Source organism: Arachis duranensis, chromosome 5 (assembly GCF_000817695.3).
Source record: "Arachis duranensis cultivar V14167 chromosome 5, aradu.V14167.gnm2.J7QH, whole genome shotgun sequence".
Classification (NCBI taxonomy): domain Eukaryota; kingdom Viridiplantae; phylum Streptophyta; class Magnoliopsida; order Fabales; family Fabaceae; genus Arachis; species Arachis duranensis.
The window spans coordinates 63252867-63278230 of NC_029776.3; the positions used below are offsets into that span (position 1 = coordinate 63252867).

The 25364-nt window shown below is 36.8% G+C and overlaps 1 protein-coding gene and 1 non-coding gene across 5 annotated transcripts; one reads left to right on the forward strand and one right to left on the reverse strand.

Annotated features, from left to right (window-relative positions):
* The first annotated feature begins 13653 nt into the window (after positions 1-13653).
* LOC107489478 (magnesium transporter MRS2-5) lies at positions 13654-18710 on the forward strand. Of its 4 annotated transcripts, none has more exons than XM_016110224.3 (7): positions 13654-13789; positions 14422-15063; positions 15651-15721; positions 16899-17027; positions 17119-17460; positions 17771-17818; positions 17930-18710. In XM_016110224.3, the coding sequence occupies exons 2-7, from the start codon at positions 14634-14636 to the stop codon at positions 18158-18160; spliced, it is 1251 nt and encodes a 416-aa protein (XP_015965710.1). In that variant the 5' UTR covers positions 13654-13789; positions 14422-14633; the 3' UTR covers positions 18161-18710. The 4 variants fall into 4 exon arrangements, with proteins under 4 accessions (XP_015965710.1, XP_015965711.1, XP_052118071.1 ...); XM_016110225.3 differs by having other exon boundaries at positions 13672-13807; XM_052262111.1 differs by having other exon boundaries at positions 13672-13807; positions 17979-18112.
* A 4360-nt stretch (positions 18711-23070) lies between these two features.
* Positions 23071-23176, reverse strand: LOC127748123 (small nucleolar RNA R71). The gene has a single exon (XR_008010066.1). It is a non-coding gene; the product is annotated as a small nucleolar RNA R71 (small nucleolar RNA).
* Between the last annotated feature and the right edge of the window lie 2188 nt (positions 23177-25364).

The window sequence follows — 25364 nt, forward strand, 5'->3', positions numbered from 1 at the left end:
GAGGGCCCAAGGAAATAAATCCAGGCTTAAGCGGCTAAATCAAGCTGTCCCTAACCATGTGCTTGTGGCATGCAGGTCAAAGTGAAAAGCTTGAGACTGAGTGGTTTAAAGTCGTGATCCAAAGCAAAAGAGTATGCTTAAGAACTCTGGACACCTCTAATTGGGTGCTTGAGCAAAGCTAAGTCACAATCTGAAAAGGTTCACCCAGTTATGTGTCTGTGGCGTTTATGTATCCGGTGGTAATATTGGAAAACAAAGTGCTTAGGGACATGGCCAAGACTCATAAAATATATGTGTTCAAGAATCAACATACTAAACTAAGAGAATCAATAATACTATCTGAATTCGGAGTTCCTATGGATGCCAATCATTCTGAATTTCAAAGGATAAAGTGAGATGCCAAAACTGTTTGGAAGCAAAAAGCTACTAGCCCCGCTCATCTAATTAGAATCTGAGCTTCACTTGAAACTCTGAGATATTATTGCTTCTTAATTTCTTTTTATCCTATTTTATTTATCTAGTTTCATGGGGACAAGCAACAGTTTAAGTTTGGTGTTGTGATGAGCGGATATTTTATACGCTTTTTGGGGGTAATTTCATGTAGATTTTAGTATATTTTAGTTAGTTTTTAGTATATTTTAATTAGTTTTTAGGCAAAATTCATATTTCTGGACTTTACTATGAGTTTGTGTGTTTTTTTGTGATTTTAGATATTTTCTGGCTAAAATTGAGGGAGCTGCGCAAAAATCTGATTCAGGCTGAAAAAGGACTGCTGATGTTTTTGGATTCTAACCTCGCTGCACTCGGAATGGATCTTTTTGGAGCTATAGGTGTCCAATTGGCACGCTCTCAATTGGGTTGGAAAGTAGACATCTAGGGCTTTTCAGCAATATATAATAGTTTATACTTTGCGCAAAGATAAACGACATAAACTGGCGTTTAACGCCAGTTCCATGTTGCATTCTGGCGTTGAACGCCAGAAACAGGTTACAACCTGACGTTTAACTCCTGAAACAGCCCAGGCATGTGAGAAGCTTAAGTCTCAGCCCCAGCACACACCAAGTGGGCCCCAGAAGTGGATTTCTGCACTATCCATCTTAGTTTACTATTTTTCTGTAAACCTAGGTTACTAGTTTAGTATTTAAACAACTTTTAGAGACTTATTTTGTATCTCATGACATTTTTAGATCTGAACTTTGTACTCTTTGAAGGCATGTGTCTCTAAACTCCATTGTTGGGGTGAGTAGCTCTGCAGCGCTCAATGAATTAATGCAATTATTTCTGTTTTCTGTTCAAACACGCTTGTTTCTATCTAAGATGTTCATTCGCACTTCAATATGAAGAAGGTGATGATCCGTGACACTCATCACCATTCTCAACCTATGAACGTGTACCTGACAACCACCTCCGTTCTACATTAGAGACTGAATGAGTATTTCTTAGATTCCTTAATCAGAGTCTTCGTGGTATAAGCTAGAATCTATTGGCAGCATTCTTGAGAATCCGGAAAGTCTAAACCTTGTCTGTGGTATTCCGAGTAGAATTCAGGAATTGAATGACTGTGATGAACTTCAAACTCGCGAGTGTTGGGCATAGTGACAGACGCAAAAGGATCAATGGGTCCTATTCCGACATGATCGAGAACCGACAGATGATTAGTCGTGCAGTGACAGCGCATTTGGACCATTTTAACTAAGAGGACGGATGGTAGCCATTGCAACGGTGATCCACAAACACTAATAGTCTATACCTTGTTGGCTGCATATATATACATAACAATGAAAAATTAGCATTTTAACTCATCAACCGCACCAAAAATATTGTTTCCAGCAACAAATTTAGCATTCAAAATCACAGCAGCTCATATATATGCAGCCATATATATTAAGAACATATTAATTATATGCAGCCATATATGCAGAACAAAACCACAGTAGCTCATAAGCAATTAATAGAATTTAAAGCCAATCAACAGAAATCTACTAAGACATAAACAGCTCATACACAACTAGCTAGTTTATTTGCATCATTTAATACTCACTAACTGCCATACATTAACAGTTTGGTCGTTTCCAATTTTCACCCAACTGTTGAAGTAGTTATATTTGTTTTTTAATATTCACTAACTGCAATACATTATTTTGAGATAATTCAACACAAATCTACTAAGACACAAGCAGCTCATAAACAAAACCAAAACAGCTCATAAATAGAACCATAAGTAATTCATTTTTAAAGCCAATCAATAGAATTTAAATGACCATACACATTCAGAGACAGCTACCCATATATATTCAAAAAGACACTAAAAGGCAAACCATATATATTCAAAAAGACACTAAAAGGCAAAACCATTTTATTCAAAGTTTCTAACAAAGTAAACCTTTTCTTTCTCAAGCATTTCTATCCAATCAGACAGCACATGCCCTTTATAGAATATACAAGCTTGAAACTTCTAAGAAACAAGTTCGTTTTCCATGATTATAAATGTCAAAATAAACAAATGTAATAAGAGGGCAAAAGTATTACTGACTGATGCTAATCCAATAATTATTGCAAAAACATGGTCTTTCTTTCATTAATCACAAATCAATCCTTCTCATTAAAACCCTATAAATAACAAAACAGATTCCACGAAAAAACGCATTTTCTAAAATTTATATAATCCGAAGGAAAAAGAAGTTCAACCCTAAATCCCTAATACTGACTAATATTATTGCATAAATAAGCCCTTTTATCACAAATCAAGCAATCCAATCAAACCCTATAAATCCCAAAAACCTCAACAACCACAGAAACACTCATTTCAACCCAGAATTACATATCTGAACCAAAAACAACTAAAAGAAAAACATATCTAACCTCTGACGAAGACATTGTTCAGTTGCTTTTTGCAGGAGAGGGCTCGGTGAGACGGTGACTGGAGTGCTGCTCGAGTTGGACTGCTCGGCCATTGGCGTCTTGCTCAGTGACAGACTGCTGCTCGGCGAATGGATTGCTGCTCGGCGATGGACTGGATTAGAGTGCTTCTCAGCTTTGGCTTTGTTGTGCCGGTGACCCTGCAACGGCAATGAAGCGACGGCGACCCTGGAACCGTGGAAGAATGGGAGATAGAAGTGTGGGTGACTGGGTTTATGGTTCACGTGAAAGGAGAAGAAGAAAGCTTGGGTTGTGCCGTAGTGGGCTTGTGGCTGCATTGCTTGGCCCTTTTATACCTAGGTTAAATGGCAACTTAGTAAAAACACATGCTACTGAACCCTCACTCTTCGGTTCAGTTCGGTTCGATTTCAGCAAAGGCAACCGAAAACTGAACCGAACCGATCGGTTTAGTTCGAAAAAAACCAAAAAACCAGTTTTTTCGGTTTTTCTTTTGGTTGTTATAAAATTCGGTTCGGTTCTGTGATAATTTTCGGTCCGGTTCGGTAACTTACACCCCCTAGTAAGAGGGAAAACGGTGGACTTTAGTCCCATGAACATCATGAGGGTGTTAAAGCTACGAACCATACCATTCGCAGAAGAGAGCTATCAATCCAGAATAGATAGCAGCCCCAATTATGACTAGATTGTGGAAGATATCTGCACACCAGGAGCATATTGGGTAAGACATTCCCATAGGAAGCCCAAATTCATTAAGAGAGGGGATCTCACCCCTGAAGCAAAGGAGTGGTTCGAAATTGTAAGGAGATCCATCCTTCCCGCCAGAAACAACTCAGAGGTAAACCTTAAGAGAGCAATAATGGTACAATGTATACTCAAAGGGGGAGAGATCAAGGTTCATGAACTCATAGCTCAAGGCATTCAGAAGTTCGCTGAGAAAAGTGATTCTGGAGGAAGGTTAGGATACCCCAACATCATTTTCCGTCTGTGCGCAAAGGCTGGGGTGGTGTTCGAAGATGGAAACCCCAAGTGGATAAAAGTCGGCATCCCAATTACTCTTCGACGGATGCATGCCGTTGCACTTCCCCTACCTCAACGAAGACTAAGAAAGAGGCCAGCCCATCAAGTTGAAGAAGGATAAAACCCAGAGGAACAAGCCCCAGCCACTTTAGACATGCACCAAATACAAGAAGCTATTGATGGTTTGTTTAGGCAATACATGGAGAATCAAGGGGCACAGAAGAAGCTTCAACTGCAAATGATAGATCACCAAGAAGAATCACTCTCTAGATGGATGAATCAACAAGGGGAGTAGCAAAAGCAATTGATGGAGCAGCAACTGGAACAAGGGAGACAGTGGCGTGAATCCTTCCACAGGCTGAACCAAAAGTAAGATCAACAACAAGAAGTCATCCAAAAGCTAATCAACATCCAAGCACACCAAGGTGCACACATTCATGAGATGCATCGGAAACAAAGAGAACACGCAGATCCTTTTTATGAATACCGAGCGTTCTCGGAAGGAGTCTATATGAGTGAGACTGGATATCATGTAAATACTCAAGCTAGGCTCGGATACATAGTCGGACAACTGCATGTATTGCACCCTGGGATCACAAGATATGAGGACGTAAAGGATGAATTAGCACGAGAGGAACGAGAAAGAGCCGAAAGGAGTCATGAATCAGTAAGGAAGGCACTGGAAGATTGGAAAAGAGCCAGAATGATACGGATGCAGGGAAGTGCAAGTGGACACAAAGAAGACAAACAAGAGAGAGCATGAGCATTTCGATAAGTAAAAGGTGCTGGAGTTCCCTCCTTGTTCTATCTTTTTCAAGTTTTAAATAAGGAAAATCATGTATGGAATAGAACATGCTTCCATAGTAGCTTAGGAATTTTCAATTCTGCCTTTAAGATTTCATTGCTTATGTCTATGAATGCTAGTCTAAGTCCCTGGCTTTCATTTTCATCTTGCTTACATGTATGCTTGTCCTTTTAAGCTAATTAAAAGAAAATGTTATGAAAAACAAGAGTGAGGTTTATCTTGTGAAGTAAGTTCTCAATGTTTGTGGTATGGTAATTGATTAGCTAAGTTGGTTCACCAACAAGGTATATAGGTAACTATATGCTCTAAATCACATGCTTGAAGCACATCCTATTGAGATTAGCCAAACAACAAGATCCTAATAAGAAAAAGAGAAAGAACAATAAGAGTTTGAAAAGGAAAAAAAGATAACAAGAAATAAGGCTAGGCACCAAAGGTTTAAATCTTGAGGCATGTGTTTGTGGTGCTCCTTTGCAAGGGACATGCTTGGATGAATAAACTCTCAGGGGTGCCTTATCACTTGGTAACTTGGGTTAACTAACCCGGGATTATCAGCTGAAAGTCCACTATCAAGAGCAACCTTTGCTACAGAGTACTTAGTAACCCAAAGAGGTGTTGGACACCAAGGTCTCAAGAAAGAAAGTAACAAACCATATACCTGTGGTGTGTATGTATGGGGGAAAGAGGCTTGAGGGAGTAAGTCCTTAGGGGTGTCTCAACACCTGGCACCTTAAACCAATTGGTTCGGGAGTGTTGGCTGAAAGCTTATCTTAAAGAGTCGCCCTCTTACAGAGCACTTAGCCCAAGAATGCAATAAACCCTGGAAAATAAGGGAGGATCAATAAATAAGAAGTCTCATAGGGTGCAATCAAGTGAGTGTTCAAGGGCATGATAAGGACCTGAAAACCAGTAAAGGAATGAACCTAAGTTGCTATGCATGAAACCCCATAAACCATGAACTTGACTTCTATAATAATGATTTGTTTATCTTGTTCTTTCATTCATCTTTCCTATATTTCAATACTTGCTTAGGGACAAGCAAGCTTTAAGTTTGGTGTTGTGATGCCAGGGCATCTTGGTCAGTTTCACTGACCTTTTCTTTACTGTTTTAGGGGTAGTTTCATGCATTTTCTTAGTAAATAAGCAAGTTTTGGATAAAAATACACTTATACCTTGATCCAAGCAAACAATGTGAACTTTACATGGTTTTATGAGAATTATGCAGGAATTTAATGATAAAATAGATAATGCATGATCTCATGACTTGGAACAGAGCTTTGATGTACTTTATTTGCTTGATTTCAGGACAAAGGAGGCAACGAAGAGCCATGTTAGCAGCCACGTTAGTCTAATTAACGTGACCACTAATGTAGAATGGGAATAAGCTTGTAGCATTAATGGAAAAAGTGATCACCAATAACGCCTTCGAAGCCATCATAGCCCACGTTAGTTGCCACATTAATTACATTAACGTGGTAGCTAACGAAGAGGAAAAAGAGAGCTCCAATGTTAGTGGTAAAAGTGAATACCACTAACGTTTCAAAAGGGCACACTTAGCCACGTTAAGAGTCATGTTAATCCAATTAACGTGAACTCTAACGTGGGAGGAGAAAGCAATCGGCAATGTTAGTGACACTCACCTTTGTCACTAACGTTGGACTAAGCCAATATTGTCCACGTTAGTGGTCATGTTAAGACCACTAACGTGAAGGGTAACGTCGAGCAAGAAATGATAGGACAATGTTAGTGACACTCACCTTTGTCACTAACGTTGGAGATGGCAATCACCACCACGTTAGTGGTCATGTTAATGCAATTAACGTGAGACACTAACGTGGGAAAGAGGGGCGTTTGAAGCGTTAGTGACAAAGGTAAGTGTCACTAACACTCTCGAAGCTTGGGCATGCCCACGTTAAGGGCCATGTTAGTTACACTAACGTGGATCACTAACATGGGGAAAAGAAGCAAAGAGCAACGTTATTGGTAAAGGTGAATGCCAATAACGTTTACGAAGGACCAAGAGGCAATGTTATTGGAAAAGGTGAATGCCAATAACGTGTGCGAAGGATCAAGAGGCAACATTAGCGGTCACGTTAGTGCCACTAACGTTGAAGTTAATGTGGATCGATTTGGTTTGGAATGTTAGTGAAAAAAGTGATCGTCACTAATGTTCTCGAACCCACATTTTCACTTAACGATAACACCACTAACGTCCTAACTAACGTCCACCCATGCCTAACTCACACTTTTTCTGCAAGCAAAGCTGAGCCCACTGAAGATTGTTACTGCTTCAACTCAAGATCAAAGGCCCATATCCAAGACTTTAAGAACTGACTAGAAGATCAAGAAGAGTAGTATATATAGGAGTAGTTTTGAACTAGAAGGGAGATTGGCATTTTGGAGAACTACACTCTATATATTTACTTTTCTGCAATTTCTAGTTTACTTTAGAATGTACTCTCTTCTATCATCTTCCATTTCCAGAGCTATGAACAACTAAACCCCCTTTCATTGGATTAGGGAGCTCTATTGCAATTTGATGGATCAATTATAGTTTTCATTCTTCTTATTCTTTCTTTTCTCTTGATTTGCTAGAAAGCTTTCAATCCTAATTCAATTGGTTAGTTGTCTTGGAAAAGAAACTCTCCATAATTGGATCTTCTCTAAGCCTTGGAAAAGGGATGAGGAGATCATGCTAGAAATGCTTTCTCATGTTGGACCAAATTGGGGTTTGGACGGATATAGTGACATATAATCCTCCCAATACTTTGATTTGGAAATACATGTGGTATAATCAGTGGCCATACTTCATCTCTTTCTATGAGAAATTAAATCAAGGAATTGGGCAATTGTTCAAGCTTAGAGAGATTGGGTTGCCAAGGAATTGGGATCCAATTACCTAAGATTGCCAAAGAGATCAATGAATGCATTGATTGAGGAAGAGATGAGAATGAACTTGATCCGGAGAATGCAACATCTCCTAAGCCCAATGAATCCCCCATTTCTAATCTTACACATTCTCTTTACTTTCTGCCATTTATCTTTATGTTCATCTCCCCGAATCCCCATTTAATATTCTACAATTTACTTCCTGCAATTTACTTTACCACCATTTAATTTTCTGCAACTCTCAACTCAATTTCTGCTTAGCTCAACTAGCGCATTCTTCCAACTAAAGTTGCTTGACCAATCAATCCTTGTGAGATTCGACCTAACTCTATTGTGAGTTTTTACTTGACGACAATTCGATATACTTGCCGAAGGAAAATTTGTTGAGAGACAAGTTTTCGTGCATCACTGAGATGAAAGAGAAATGCTACATCTGGGCGACATGTGTTAAAACATACGCAGATGGAGGCACTAACGAGTAAGACACTGTCTGCACACTCAATGCCCAAGATCAATACATTTTGTCAAAAGTCCACTTCGCATCTCTCAAAGCCGATACACATATAAAAGCTGAGGTAATATTAGAATAAATAATGATTTTATCATGAAATGTAACTGCAATGTTGATTGATGTAAATTGATTTGGGTTTTTTTTTCTAGATTCTCTCTGCCATGTGTCTTATCCTTAACAAACAAAACATTAAAACGTTTCAAGAAGAAGTATACTGTCTGCCCCCTGATATTGTGGTAAGATGTACTTCAACGAATCTTGGGTGTATTTTCTGTCTACATTTAGGTGTATTTTTTGTGTTCAAATAGGTGTATTTTCTGTGTTCAATTGGGTGTGTTTTCTGTGTTCGATAGGGTGTATTTTCTAGTATCATTTGGGTGTATTTTCAGTGTTTCATTTGGTGTTTTACAATTGTTGCAGAACATGGCTATTGGAAATCATCCAAATGGGGAATTCTTACATCCTAGAACCAATAAGCCATCCAGTGTGGGAGACTACCCAATGTTTATTCCCTTCTTAGACCTTAAAAAATTAGCATTACATTCATAAGTAAGTTTTCGTTTCTAAAACTTCTTATTACCATTCTTTACTTATGTGCCAAATAAACTAAAACACTGTTCAATGTGGACACACTTCAGATTTTTGCATGTATGCTATTCAAACCATTGGTGGTTATGGGTGGCTGATGCAAGAAAGAAAAAATTTTATATACTCGACCCATATCACAAGACATGTCCATCCGATGACAGAATGAACCTAAATAAATTCATTATAAGTTGTTTTTCTGTGTTTTGTATTTTAATATTTTGGTGTATTTCTGTTCAATATAAGGTGTAAGTTTGTGCTCATTTGGGTGTATTCATTTATTAAATTTACTCATATATTAGTGATTTATTTTGTGTTTTAAGGGATATGTAATTTCAAGAATGAGAGTATATGCTGGGGGCACCTCTGAAGAGAAAGGACAAGGAAATTGAACCACCATACATTAACATCTCATGCCAAAAGACAAGGTATAAATCTTTCACTCTGAAAATTACTCTTTCCTATATGTAATTTGCTAATTTATTTCTTGTTTTTCAGCTATGACTGTGCTATTTATGTAATGAAGTAGCTTGAGATAATTCAGCCTGAAAACGTTAAAAGGGGGAAGTATGAGTGCGACAATTGGACCCAGGTAAATGTGTTTAAAACTATATAACTTTGTATTACTTTACTCAATTAACATGGTTGATTAAACAGAATATTATTTTAAACTGTAGGACGAGGTGGACCACTATAGAGTAGAATATGATTCCCGAATTCTATTCCATGAAATGAATCAAGACAAAGCTGAAGCCGTTGGGGGGAGTGATGCAATAAGACTGTCCAAGCCATCCTCATTGTTATTAAGTCCATATTGTCAGATAGATTCTAATGATATTGACACTGATTAATGTAACTGTTATGTAGTCTTATAACAAATTGAACACATGCTGTAAAAATTTGCCAATTATAAACCAGTTTTATTATAAAAAAATTTCCATAATTAAACTGTCTGTGCTATATTCAAAAGGTCTGTATTACAAGTAGTAAAATATGAAGGAAAACATTAAACCAGATATACATCCATAACATGAAATTTTACACCCAAGGAAAGTTGAATATACACCCAAGGAAGTTGAATATACACCCAAGCGTCTATCACCCGATGCTTTATCCCTAAACCCTAAACTCTAACCCCTAAACCCCTAACCCCTAACCCTAAACCATAAAACCCTAATCCCTAATCCCTAAAAACCCTAAACCCTAAACCCTAATATCGTAAACCCTAAACACTAAACCCTAACCCTAAGCTACCCAACCTACGATACACCCAAAACATGGAATTTTACACCCCAACAACTTCAATATACACCCAAACCTCTATCCCCTGATGCTAGATTCCTAAACCCTAAAACCTAAAAACCCTAAAACCCTAAACCCTAAAAACCCTAAGCCATAACAAATAAAAAAATAATTTATAACATAAACAATAGCAGCCGAAATATATATATGTAATATGTAAAATACAATAAAATTCAGAAATACACCCAAGAAAAAGTGCTTTACACCCATATTCTGTAACTATACACCCAAAAAATTATCCCCTGCGGCTGGTTGCCTGAATTGATAATTCATAACATGTCCTTAATATTGGTTGGAATTTGGAAGCACCACTGATGCAACATCAAAGAGGTTTAATTGGAAATAATAAACTCACATATTAGCAAAACTATTAACAAGAAAATTAAACTCAATCACCACATATTTAAATAACATCACTTTTACCTCGTTTAAAGCTTTTGTTTTCTTCTTCTTTGAAGCATTTGTAATCTGTTTGTCCAACTTTGAATCTAGCCTATTTTTGGACGTCCTCTTCTTCGAACTCTTGGAGGGCTTTGAAGCTCGTTAACGGATTCCAAGTTGGCATCTTTGTGAGATAACGAACATGTCCCCTTCCTTTTGGCTTTCAATTCTTCCATCTCAACCATGACGTTATCGTACGCACGGTGCAGAATGGCAGTCAACCTATTTACCTTCTTGCTCCATCGTTCCAATATATATCTCGATGACACTTGGCTTACTCGTTCAAAGCTTAACATGCTTAGTGCGTGACGGAACAATATCCATCTTGACTCGAATAATAAGCATTGACATTTTACCTCAGCTGCTACTGAGTCGTAAGTAACCTCAAACTTGTTGAATATTGAGCCGGAAACTTGTTCTCCAACTTCGTACACTAAATAGCCTAGAGCGGAATTCGTTAATCTTGTGATGCAATTCACCTTTCCTCATAATTGTGCTTGGACTTCCCTAAATTTTCGGTGAGTGTAAACATGTTGAAACTGAGCTTCAATGAAGGATTTTGTTGCACACGGTATGATCGTATGAAAATCTGCAGCATCTGATTCTCTCTCTGCTTGCTCCCGGCTTCCGAGGCAATTATCGTATTGTTTGACAAATTGAATAAGCGAGCTGTTCCGGGTAATAAACTTGTTAAAAAATGAATGCATGCTCTCGCTCCTTTGTGTGCTTCTCATTCATGCCCAGAAGTGGTGATCCAAATAAATTGGAACTCATATATGACGGTCTTGGTAAAGATCTGCAGAATACACCCAAATAAGGCTATTTTACACCCAAAAACATTTAATTTACACCTCTGCTGCAGATTTTAAACAATATTACCTGAAAGCCACTTGTTGTCCACAAGACCATACTTTAGCAGAAAATCATTCCAATTCCTATCAAATGAATCTTTACTATGAGAGTTCCAAACAACTTGGCTCATTTCTTGTTCAATTTCTGCATGTCCCTTGTACCCATTTAATTTGCTTAGGATCTTCTTCGTAATGTGCCAAATACACCAATGGTGAATTGTTGTTGGCATACAAGCCTTTATAGCCATTTTCATTAACGCGCATTGATCGGTGAGAAACCCTTTAGGAGCATTTCCTCCCATGAAAAATGAAAATCACCCCGACAAAAGCGCATCCAAGAAGTGTTGACTGACCGTGGTGATTCACCCCGACAAAAGAACCACAAACCAAATTATACCTGAAACAAATTACGACATTGCAGAATAAAAATCATTACATACACCCATATAATGATTTTAGACACCCAAGGAACATCCAATATACACCTCTGCAGCAAATTCATAGAACAAAATTAATTTAGCATCATAAAACAAGAACAACATATTACCAGTTTATATTGCAGGTGGTATCAAATGAAATAACATCTCCAAAATACTCAAAGGCAGCTCTGCTCCTTGCATCGGCCCAAAAAGCAAGTTTAATCGATTGATCGTCCGTGAGTTCGAGCTTGAAAAAGAAATTCTAATTCTTCTCTTTCATTCTCAATAAATATTTCCTGAATTCCTTTGCATCTTCTTGTTCCGAAACATTCCGCACTTCTCTCGTGATGTAATTCCTCACATACTTTTCAATAAAATTTAACTCACGGTGACCCATAGCTGCCGCAACGAATGATTGGAATGTTTTGCTTGGTCTGATACCAGCCTCCTCGTTATTCTCTATTGTACGACGAACGGACATGCTTAGTTCCCTGTGCTGTTTTAGCATCTCTGCTTGAGTTGAACAACAAAGGTGTGAATGATGCAGCATGACCTTTAAAATGATCTAAGCACCAACATCCTTCAATTTGTGTATATAAATTCTTGTAGGACAATTTAAACCAGCTGTGGGATTTGTCTTCTCAGTCGGAGATATTTTAGATTTCCATTTTCCCTCTCTGCTACATGTAATCAATTGATTCTTAATTTCGTTTCTCTTCTTATTTGTGGTCCGAACTCTTGTAAAAAACCTGCAGCCTTGGCATAGTCATTGTAAAATTTTGCAGCATCTTCAAGGGTTTTAAAAGTCATTCCAACCTTAGGAACAAGCTGGTCATCAACAACACAGAGGGGTTACAAAATACACCATGTTAAAAACAAAAATATACTATAGAGTTTCTGCACCTCATAAAATAACAATTGAAGTAAAATACACCCAAGAAATCCTGATCTACACCCGGACGACAACAACTCAACTAAAATAAGAAGAAAAGCCATAAACTATTAATACACCTAAACGTCCCAAAAATACACCCAAGGATTCCTGATCTATACCCTAACAACACAAACTCAACTAAAATAACAAGAAAATCCATAAACTGTAAATACACCCAAACTTCCCTAAAATACACCCAAAATCTTCTGATCTACACCCAAGCGTCTGCTATAAAATGCAGAGAATTAATCAAAAGTAATACATTAGATTCAATCCACAAATTATGTTCACGCATTAATTTCACAGTCAATGTTCACGAATTATTCAGCTAGACAATCATAGACGAATAACTGCATCAAATTCAGATTAATCGTAATTAACTGAATCTAAATCAAACCTCAGGAACTTCGTTCGATTCAAATTCAAAATCCACTTCGCCCTTGTTCAGCTAACAATCTGAGGTTGAATCATCCATTATCTTCAAAACGAGTTTAAACTTTGATTTCAGAAACCATGAAAATTGAAAAAAAACGAAGCTAGAGTTACAGAGAGAGAAACTCACGTCAATGACGAAGAACAAACCAGTGATAAACGCAGGTAAACACAACAATCGAAAAACGCAAAGAGAGAACGCAAGAAGGAGAACGAAGAAATTTGGCAAGAGATTCGAAAAAGAAAACGAAATCTTTTAAAATTTGGAAGTTATATATTCGCGCGTTAATTGATTTTGTTTGATTTAATATTCTGTTATATAGCGCGTGAAACGTACGTAACATTAGGAACGCATTTAGGAGGTTAATTGTCTTCAAAATTTGTAACACTTTGTAAATATTAATCACTTATATACTAAGATTAATCCTTATTTAAATTAAACATTAAAAAATTAATATATTATAAACAAAAATATATAATTTGTATTTTATTATATATATATCGTACTAATTTTTTCTTTTTTTTCAAAAATTATCTATTAATCATTCTAGAAATATCCCGTAATTTGAAAAAATCTTCTATTCATAATGCACTTCTATAACATTGATATTCCACTGTACAGTGTACAACCCCTGAAAACCCTCTTCGATCAATTACCTTAACCGCACTGCCATCTACCAAACACTCTCCACAATATGCACTCCTACCAATTCTGTAGTTCTGGTAACTGCACAATAAACCGTAATTTTTTTTCCATTTTCGTTTATTAAATTTTTGAGAATATTTTACAATTTCAATTCCAATTATTTTCTGCGTTTGCGTATTGTTTGATAGAAATAATTCTTTATTGCGTTGGTAGCTACAATTACTAAAGATGATGAAATCTTGTTTGAGACTCGGGGAAATTGTTAGAGCGGTTAGCGTTGGGTTTTTTAGCATGAGATTTACTTCAAAGATTGGAGAATTGAAACATCTGATTTTTTATAATGAATCAGGTTAAAGCGGTTAACCTGATTGCTATGGTTCCTCCTCAGGGGAATTAATATGGGTTCTTTGTTAATGTTAGCTTGCTCCGCTAATTTGAGCTTTAATGTGTTGAGGAAAATACTTGAAATTCAGTTATGTATCGGGTTGATCTTAATAACAGGGCATGTATTGCATTTAAAGATGTAGCCATGTAGGCGCATCAAATATTGGTAATAACTAAGTACTGTTAGTATTATACTCTCATCAAAATTTATCTCTTATTATTTTCTATCTTCCGGTTTATATTCCCATTTTCTATGGTTTCTTATTTCGGTAGTTTTTCTACGGGGATTTATGCTTCTCAAACTGACTAACAATTTTTCTCTTAGGCTTTTAATTTGAGAAGTGCTCCAAGTATGGATCATATCAGGTGGTAGACAAGGTTTCTATTTCTAGCTATCACCAGTATCTCAAAGATGTGGTGGAAAATCGTTTTCTGTATTGCATAATTTTTACATAATACTAGTGAAGACAACCACAGCTTAGAAAAGGAAAAAGAAAAATACTGTATCAGCACAGCGATTGAGAAAGGTATGATGCAATGGAGGAAGCACAAGGCCAGTATTATTCTTCCACTCCACAAGAATCTGCATTATCTCATGATGGTGGAGGGAGGTCTCAGCTCAACGGCCAAGGGAATTGTGGGACTGGTATCATAGGCCTGAAGAAGAGAGGTCATGGAACTCGTTCTTGGATAAAAATTGGTCAGGATGGGAGTACTCAGACCGTAACACTTGACAAGGCTACCATTATGAGACATTGTTCTTTGCCTTCCAGAGATCTTAGACTATTGGATCCAATGTTCATTTATCCTTCTACCATATTAGGACGGGAGAAGGCTATTGTTGTAAACCTTGAGCAAATCCGTTGTATAATTACTGCTGATGAGGTCATCCTGATGAATTCATTGGATGGTAGTGTTGGTCAGTATAGGTCAGAATTATGCAATCGGCTTCAGAAAGAAAAAGCTGGTAAGGATTCCAGTTGTTTCTGCCGATTTTTTTGTTAGATTAGTAAGGGTTAAAGATGGTTGCAAAGGGTTCCTGGAGCAAGGCATCTAAAAATATCTGATATCTTTGTCTGATATGATCAGTTAGCAATTAGCATACTTAACTCCTGTTTAGCACTTAATTGGAATCGGTAAGGAGGGAAAGACACCAAATGATGTGAATTTGAAGTTCTATTGTGGTATCAATTAGAAAAGTTTACTTGATTGAAAGATTTTTATTGTAATGGTTTGTCTAATTTTTATGGCTTATGATAGTACATCTCTGCCATTTGATCTCTATAATTTCACCTAGCCGACAACGCTTCCTTTTTGTTGTTGTAAAGTATGATACCTTTTCATCCCTTGGTTGCTAACTAGCTATTGTCATTTCTTTCTTAAAAGCAATTTTTTAGTTTTCTACAGTTCCCTGGTATTGTAACTAACCTTCCAGCAAAAAGGAAACCACCACAACAAAACCCAAAATTAATTCTGTGAAAGATCCCCCCCTTTTTCCCCAAGGTAGACAGACACTGCACATAATTTCTTATCAGATTTGCCATTTTTGAACAGATGGTCTGCCTTTTGAGTTTAGAGCGTTGGAAATGGCTCTGGAGTTGACATGCACATCTTTAGATGCTCAGGTATGGCTCAATCAATAATCCTCTTGCTGAACCCTTTACGTTCTTGTCTGTGACAGTATATATCTTCGTTTTTATTTAACATTGAAATTGCAATGATTGCCGGTAATCATAGTAGAAGATATGATTTATTGTAAAATATTATTTGATTGAATTTCATCGACTGTATTATATATTTGCCTGCAAGTTTCAGATAACTTAATGGTGGTTACATTGTTTCAACTGCCAACAATTGTTTCCTCCATTCACTCTCAAGCAGGTAAAAGCCCTGGAATTAATTCGGTCACACACAGACACAAGAGGGATGGCTTTCAATTAACATCCATGAAAAATAGAAGAAAAGTTCTGTTATTAATTAGAAAATGCATCTACTTTATTGCAGCCATTAAACCCCTTTCTATATAACAGAAAATTCTAAAAGGATAACCCGGTGTCAAAACATCCTGCATTACGCAGAGTCCAATGAAAGGCCTTCTGAAAAGGCTAAATTCTTTGTTTCTAAAATTAAGTTCGGAAGAAATGAAAAGGCATAAGTAAAATGGGTGGCTTAGTGCACAAAACTCACACTGTGGGTTCTGGGGAATGTAGATCTATATGGTTTTACCTCCACTTACAACGAGACTATTTAAAGATCTTAACATGTGACCTGAATCACAAGGCAGTTTCTTTAGTGTGGTTCCAAGGCACAAACAAAATAGAAGAAAGCTGCTAGACAAGCACTACTTAGGTACAATACTGTCATCATCATCAATTTGCAGTAGCTAGGTGCACATACTTATAATTGACATTCCTTCGTCCTGCATCATTTTCTACTTTATCAGTGCTTGTTTTACATGAGAAAAGGGTCAATGTTGCAGTTGCTGTCCATGCTCCCGTATAACATAATAATCTCACTTTATGGATTTGATCAATGGAATTTAAGTTGAAATGGGCATACGTTGTTTTAGTGTAAAATTCAGTAGCTTCAAACTAGGAATAACTTTATCAATGCTGTTATTTATTTTTTGAATTATGGTGAGAGTAAATTATATTGAATTTTACCAATCCTCAGGGAAGGTGAGTGTAACCTAACCAATACCCAGCTCCCCTATATGTTTAAAACTTACGTTAAGCTCCCTGAAATTTAGGAAATATTAAACCTGATACCCTTGTATTATTAAGAAGGTTTTTTATTTGATAGGTAAAAGAGTTGGAAATGGAAATATATCCTGTGCTAGATGAATTAGCATCGTCTATCAGTACTCTGAATTTAGAACGTGTTCGAAGATTTAAAGGTCATCTCCTTGCTTTGACTCAACGAGTTCAGAAGGTTGATAAATGTAGAATCCCCATCCTTGATTATTTGTGTTATTATTCTATCCTTTTAAACATCTGCAACTAGTAATTTGTGTAATTTCCAGGTACGTGACGAAATAGAACATCTCATGGATGATGATGGTGATATGGCTGAGATGTGCCTTACTGAGAAAAGGAGAAGCTCAGATATGTACCCTCTTAATGATTGTCTTCACATTCTTACATCAAGTAGTGGTAAAGAGATTTCAAAGTCAGCTCCTAATTCACCAGAGCGGTCAATTAGTGGGATCCCAATGTTGCCAAGGGCTTTCAGCATCATTGGAAATTCAGGCAAACATGGTAGTTCAATGGGTTCTTCTGATAATGGAGAAAGGATTCAACCACTGGAAATGTTGCTTGAAGCATACTTTATCGTCATTGATAATACGCTTAACTCATTGTCGTCGGTATGAGAAAGCTGATTCACTCAGCTATAGTATTAAAGTTCACCTACTTTCCTTGTGGCCTACAGTATCATATGTTGGATATCATGGTATTTATTATATAACTTGATCATAAAACTGGTTAGCAATGACAAGCTTTCTGCTAATAAACTGTTGTCTTGTGTAATGTCTGCCTTTGATTTTAGGTAACGATTAGAAGGCATGATGACTTTTTGCTTAAATTTTAATCTATTTCAAAGCAGCATATGGTTATATTATTTTCAGTGATGTGCTTTCTGCTGACGTTAATCTTTTTTTCCCCCTGATATTCCAGCTTAAAGAATACATTGATGACACAGAAGATTTTATCAATATAAAGTTGGTAAGATTATCAACCTACAATATTCTGCTATCCACTCCTTTTTTTTTTTTTTTTTCAAATTCTGTGTAAATGGTGTAAACCAGGGTGTCTTATTTTTCACTCATATTGCAGGGCAATATTCAAAACCGCCTAATACAGTTTGAATTGCTTCTTACTGCAGCTACATTGGTAGCAGCAGTATTTGCTGCTGTGACAGCAGTGTTTGGGATGAACTTTGAAACCACAGTTTTTGACTATCCATCTGGTTTCCATTGGGTTTTGGTAGTTACCGGAATCACTTGTGCATCATTGTATTTCTCGTTCTTATTCTACTTTAAGTACAAGAAAGTGCTTCCAGGGTAAAATTCAACAGCTCTGAACTGATTCTGCGATGTAGCAAAGCCAAAATGGTCTTTATATTTAAGGTGGCAGGGCTGCCAAATTTATATACATTATCTGTTTTTGAATCCACCGATACACGACAACCTATTCATAATTGAAGCTTTGACCATAATCATCAATCAAGATGGCATTGTTAGACTTGGGCAACTGTCACGGTGCAGGCCAAGATGTCTCTATAATCACGCGATATTTTGAAGGAGTCGTAAACCTCCCCATCTCTGCTCTTTTTGTACTCGAACAACAAATTTGAGTGATCGAATGCTGTTAGTTTTATAAACCCGTAGTCGTAATCTCTAAAGATATTCCATTTTGTCTCGAGGGGAGTAAATGTTGAACCCCAGCACTGCCAGCAACAATGTGTATGGTTCCATTTAAGGGTCCCTTATAGTGGTGCTTTTCTTCATTTGTGCAGATATTCTTTTGCAACATGTAAGCACACAAACTTTACTATGTAAAGTATGCATATTCAAAGAAACTAGTTCAAATGATGGTGTGGCATGTTAATGAGAAATGTTCTTGAAACTTCTCATGAACCGTATAAATACATATTTTTATAACGTAGAATTTGATGGGCCTTCACTACAATACCCTAACTCTTTATTTCTATTCTTGCATTTTTATCTCTTAATGTATGTTCTATCACTTGCTTTCGGAGAAAAACGTTTCAATAAACACTAAAGCAAGTGCATATTAAATAGAGGTAATTAAAATTTTAAAAACTAAATTGAGGTTCACGTACAAATTTAAGGACCAAATTGAATTGTTTATTGGAATAAACAAAGAAATTACAAATAAAATTTTACCATTATGAAACTATGGAGGATTTAGTCAATTTAGCCATTGAGGTGGAACAGCTGCAATAATTTATTGCAACTTGGCTCTCTTCGGACTCCAATGCTATAAGGGTTTCTAAAGGAGCAAAGTTTGAGGATAAAACAAAATTCAAGGGTGTAGATTTCAAGAAGAATCTTATAAATTGACATAAGAAGATGAGTTCTTCTAATTTTATCTTTAATTCTTCTTCAAAGCCAGTAACAAAAGAATTTATTGAGTATTCTGTAAATGGATATGTACTTAGAGAAACCAAAAGTGAAGAATTTCTCAAATGGGTCCTTAGAATCTGAGCAATTTGAAAATCAAGAGAGAAAAGAAATGAATTTGAGAGAAGAAGAAACTGAGAAAGAGAATGAGTGTTTGAGTAAAAAGAATCAATGTTTGAGTGAGAGCGAGAGTTTTGAGAAAAAAAATAAGAGAATAGTGAGAGAGATGAGTCGATGAGAAATAAAGAAATTCAGAGCAATAAACCCACTTGTGAGAGAGATCTAGAAAGTTCCAACTTAGACAAGAGTGCATTAGTGATATTGAATTCTACAGAGTTTGATTTCTCATATGCCTAACCATGAATTGCTTAGTGTTTTTATGCCATTTTTTTTAAGGTTTTGCAGATTTATTGGTAAATTATGGAGACATTAATATCGATGAAAAGAAAAAAGACAACTAATTTCCAACTTTGGTTAGCAGTTATATAAAACATGTCTCAAGTATTCAACATATGACAAGGTATTATACGTTTTGCATTTGATAGTTCAAGGATCTTAAACAAAAGGCATGTAAAGTGGACTAATTTGTTGGATTATTTTTCATATGTGCTAGGACAAGGTAATGATAATGTGATTGCTAATGAGTTGTTCAATTTAATCACAACTCTTACTCCTAAATTCTTAGTATTTGATTATATGAATAATTTTTATGCAACTATATTTGATTTTTGCTCTATATTTGTTACTTGTGAGAATATTGATTCTAACTGCCATAGTGGAATATATTTTTGTTGGCCTCGTAATCATATGAGTATTGATGGATTTTATTCTGATTTTAATGCATATAAGAAAGTTGAATCTCAAGCTTTCTCGAATATGTTGTGCATTCCTTTGCATATTCTTACTCATACATGGATTAATATTTCTATGAAGTTTCTACTTGGTTTGCCTAGGGTTAATGTTCATACTCTGCCCGAAAATATAAGCCAGGCCCAATACGATTAAAATGCCCAATCCAGTAGGACGGCCTCGTCCACGCATCCGATCTCTTTTAAGAAGTCGGAACAGATTAGCACAGGTAGCTGATGCGTGAGTATCTTTCCTATCTTTTCCTAATGAATTTGCATTTAATTTGTTGAGTTTAATCAAGAATTAATTATCTTTTAGCCACTATGGATGTTACTTTGAGTCGTGTGCAATTCTATTTATTTTAGGTAGCATTTTTCTGGATTTGATGGAGTTTCCGTAGAAAAAGAGGAGAAGATGAATGATATTGTCAACCCTGACCTCTTAGCACTTAAACCTTAATAACTCGAGATACAGAGATCCAATGGACGTGATTCTAGTAGCGTTGAAAAGCTAACTTTTAGAGCTTTCAAACGATATACAATAGTCTACACTTCTCTCATACCAATTTAGCCAAGGCTGCGCCTAACTTGAGAAATCTCAAGTTAGGCGCAAGACATCAACAACAACACGCAACAATTGGCTTGACTCCAAGTTAGGCGCAATTTCCTTGCCTAACCATTCAAGTCAGGCGCAGCAATGGAGCATGGCTTCAAGTTAGGCGCAGCAATTGCTTGATTAAGGCGCAACACTTCACGCATCACTCCAAGTAAAGCACAGCTCACTCTCAAGTTAGGCGTAGGTTATTAAGAATTCAAGTGGTCCCCACCTCACCAACAAGCTACGCGAAATCTTCTATTTATTCTGATTAAATTTTAATTTTTATTTTAAAATAGACAAATATATTATTTTAGTTTTAGAAAATAAATTTAAAATAATTAGGATTAAATATAAAAGAGAAAAGAAACTTCTCTTCTCTGGACCTGATTCAAAATTTACAGTTTACCAAAATTCTAGTTTTCACTCTGAACCATGAGCAACTAAACCTCCACTGTTAAGGTTAGGAGCTCTGTCTTTTGTATGGATCGATTCTATTATTTTTCTATTTTAATTCATGTATTGATTCATATAATTCAAGAATTGTTTTCGTTCTTTATTTTATGAATTTGGGTGGAACGGAAGTATGACCCTCTTTCTAATTGAGTTCTTGTATAACTTGGGAAAGCTCTTTACTTGAACAACAGCTTGAAAATATATTTTCCTAAATTTCTAATTATCTGGATTTAACGGGATACGTGACATATAATCCTCTTATATTTGGGTAATTAGGATTTATGTGGCATATAACTAGAATTGAACTTCACCCTCTAATTTGAATTAATTGACCAAGGAATTGGTGGTTGATGAAAGTTAGAGGAGACTAAAACGGTCTAAGGAATTAGGGTTTAGTCACATATAGTTTGCCATGAATTAAATCTTGCATGATTAAAATAGTTAGTAAGAAAAGTTAATCCGGAAAATAGATAACTCTGAAGCCTTAACTGTTTCTCCATATATATTTCACAACTTATTTACTGCTTGCCTTCTGATATTTTGAATTTACTGTTTAATGCTTTTGAACTCTCAAACACCATCTTCTGCCTGCCTAACTAAGTAAATTAATCAACCATCGTTGCTTAGTCCATCAATTCTCGTGGGATCGACCCTCACTCACCTGAGGTATTACTTGGTACGACTCGGTGCACTTGCCAGTTAATTTGTGGGTTATAAATTCCGCACCAAGTTTTTGGCGCCGTTACCGGAAATTGATTGTGATTGACAACTACTCATTGTTTGATTTCTTAAATTAGATAATTTTTTTAATTAGTTTTATTTTAGTATTATCAATTTTTATTTTTCATTTTTTTTCCTTTTTTTTTCTTTCGTGCTTTTCATTCACCCAGCCCCTGTTTTCGTTTCTTTTTTACTTTCCCTTTCAATTTTTATTTTCGTTTATTAGTTCTTATAATTTTTTAGTTATCGTATTTAGTTTATTTTTCTTTTATTTTCGTAGCTTTTTTTTATTTTTTTATTTATATTTCATTTTAGTTTTATTTGCTCCTTGAATTATTTTTTTTTATTTTTTATTTTTTATTTTACTAGTTTTATTTGCTTCTTGGCTTTAATTTTTTCAAGTTTTCTATTAATTAGTTTTCTCTTAAGTTCTGAAATTAAGTTTGGTGTTACCTAATTATTTTTATTTTAATTTTTCTGTTCAATTTAAAAAAAAAAGAAAAAAAAGAAAAAGAAAAAATTCGAAATTTTTACTTTAATTTTATTTATAATTTTCGAACTGTTTGCTTTATTTATTTAGTATTTTTTATTTTATTTGTTTACACTGGTTACCTCACTGAGAATTCTCTGCACTCTGACGTACAAAATTTCATCTTTTCTTGTCTTCTGTCTGCTTATGCACAGGAACAGAGACAAGGAACCTCTCTTAGACTTTGATCCTGAACCCAAAAGGACTTTTAGATGGCGTTTACAACAAGCAAGACTTTACAACGCTGCAGAGTCCACTATGGATCATAATAATGCTGCTAATGGCAATGTGGTAAATCCAGTTGGGAATAAGCAACCTAGAAGAGTGCTTGGCTCATACACTGCTCCTACTACAAATCTTTATGAAAAAAGCATTGTGGTGCCTCCTATAGCTGCAAACAACTTTGAACTGAAGTCACAACTAGTCACTTTGGTGCAACAAAACTGTCAATGGACTCCCTCAGGAAGATTCCAATCAGTTTATTTCTAATTTTCTGCAAATTTGTGATACTGTGAAAGCTGATGGGGTGAATCCTAAGGTGTACAAACTCATGCTCTTCCCATTTTCCTTGAAGGACAGAGCAAAGTTGTGGCTAGATTTTCAATCCAAGGAGAGTTTGGATACTTGGGATAAGGTTGTCACTGGGTTTCTTACTAAATTTTTCCCACCAAAGAAGCTGACTAAGCTTAGGGTGGAGGTTCAGACTTTCAGACAGAAGGATGGTGAGACCTTCTATGAAGCTTGGGAGAGGTACAAGTTGCTGACTAGGTAATGCCCTCTGGACAAGTTCTCTAAATGGACCCAGCTAGATATCTTTTATGAAGGCTTGGGTGGAATGTCCAAGATGTGCTTAGATAATTCTGCAGGTGGTTCATTGCACATGAAGAAGATACCAGAAGAAACTATTGAGCTTATTGAATTGGTTGCTAGCAACCAATATTTATACTCATCTAATAGGAATCCTGTGAACTCTGAGACTCCTCAAAAGAGAGGTGTTTTGGAAGTGGAAGCTGTTGATGCCATTCTTGCTCATAACAAGCTTTTGACTCAGCAACTAAATCTAATTACTCAACAATTGAGTGGAATACAGGTTTTAGCTGTCAACACTCAGAATGCACATCAAGAGGTCCCTTATGACATGATAGGTAATTTTATGCAAAATAAAAATTATGATTCTTCTTCTGAACAGGTCAATTACATGGGGAGTACTCCTAGAAATCCCAATAATGATCCCTATTCTAAGACCTACAATCAGGGGTGGAGAAATCACCCAAATTTTGGGTGGAGAGAGCAACCTCAGAGGCCACAGATTTTTAATAATAATTCTCAAGGTGGTTGTCAACAGAATAATTTTAATAACCACCAGTTTCAGTCATCTCAGCAAGCAACTTCTCAGCCCCAGCAGAACAATGATTTGGAAGTAATATTGGCAAGTTTTAGATAGGAAACCAGAGCATCAATCAAGAACTTGAAGATTTAGATGGGTCAATTAGCCATAAAAGTTAATGAAATTGATCAGAGGACTACTAATAGCCTTTCTGGTAACACAATTCCAAATCCAAGAGAGGAATGCAAGACTATCACCTTGATAAGTGGACAAGTGGCAAGTACGAAAGTACAAGTTAATGAGGAGCCTATTGAAAAAGAAGCTCCAGAGGAGAAGAAGGAAGAAGTAGAGCACGTCTCTCCAAAGCGTGCGGACAACCCATTCCCAGACTCTCTTGACACTTATCCTACATTGCCAAAGGCTCCTGAGTACAAACCTAAAATGCAATATCCTCAGAGACTTCAAAAGGGGTCCAAGGACAAGTAGTTTTCAAAGTTCTTTTGCTGAGATTTTGGAGCAAATGCCTCTCTATGTCAAATTCATGAAGGAGTTGTTGTCAAAGAAAAAGCCTTTAAAGGGAGACGAGACAGTGGTATTGACTAAGGAATGTAGTGCCTTCATTCAGAATAACTTGTCAAGGAAGATGCCGGATCCAGGGAGCTTTCAAATCCCGTGCACCATTAGGAGCACTGATGACAAGTCATCATATACCCATTTTTCAAGCTAATTTCACTTGTTTTGTTAGCATTTATGCACTTTCTTGTATCCTAAGTAAGTGATTTGGAGTGAAAATGCATAACTTCTTTAAATCAAGCAACCACCATGAAATTAATGTTAATCCATGAGGTTTGAGCTAATTTTAATTGAATTTTAATTGATTTATAAGCCTCTTGAATTTAGTGATACTTGGAGTGGTTGTTTTGGTTTATTGTAGGTGAAGAAAAGAAAAGAAAAGGAAAAGCGTGGCCTAAGAAGTGTAGCCCAAGGAAAGGAAAGCGTGGCCAAAGCAATAGGAAGCGTGCCGCATGCAAAGGGGGAGGCAACATTGCCCTCCACAAGGGCACACTGCCCTCTAGGAGGGCAACATAAGAGAACCAAGAAGAGAAGGCAACTCTGCCCTGCCCACTACAAGGGCAGAGCACAAAATGTGCCTTGGGACCAAGAGGAAGAGAACCTTGCCCTGCCCTCCACAAGGGCAGTATCGGGCTCACCAAGGAAAGAATTCAAAGGAAAAATGTCACCCATGCATGCCAAAAGAATCGAACACGGACCAAGGAAGAAGCAAGGAACTAAGGTTGAGTGCCGTGCCAAGAAACCAAGGAAATTAATTGAACGTGTGTCCCAGCCGTGTTTCGAACACGGGACAGCAAAGTGGCAACACTGCCCTGCCCTCCGCGAGGGCAGGGCAGCATTTGGGTTGGTGCACAAATCTGGCGCACCATGGCACGTTCCTGGCAGCATCTGGCGCACCAACTCTCGTTCCTGGCAGCATCTGGCGCACCAACTCTCGTTCCTGGCAGCATCTGGCGCACCAACTCTCGTTCCTGGCAGCATCTGGCGCACCAACTCTCGTTCCTGGCAGCATCTGGCGCACCAAGCGGTGCACCAACTTTTCCTGCCCTGCCCTTGGCGCGGGCAGGGCAGCATTCT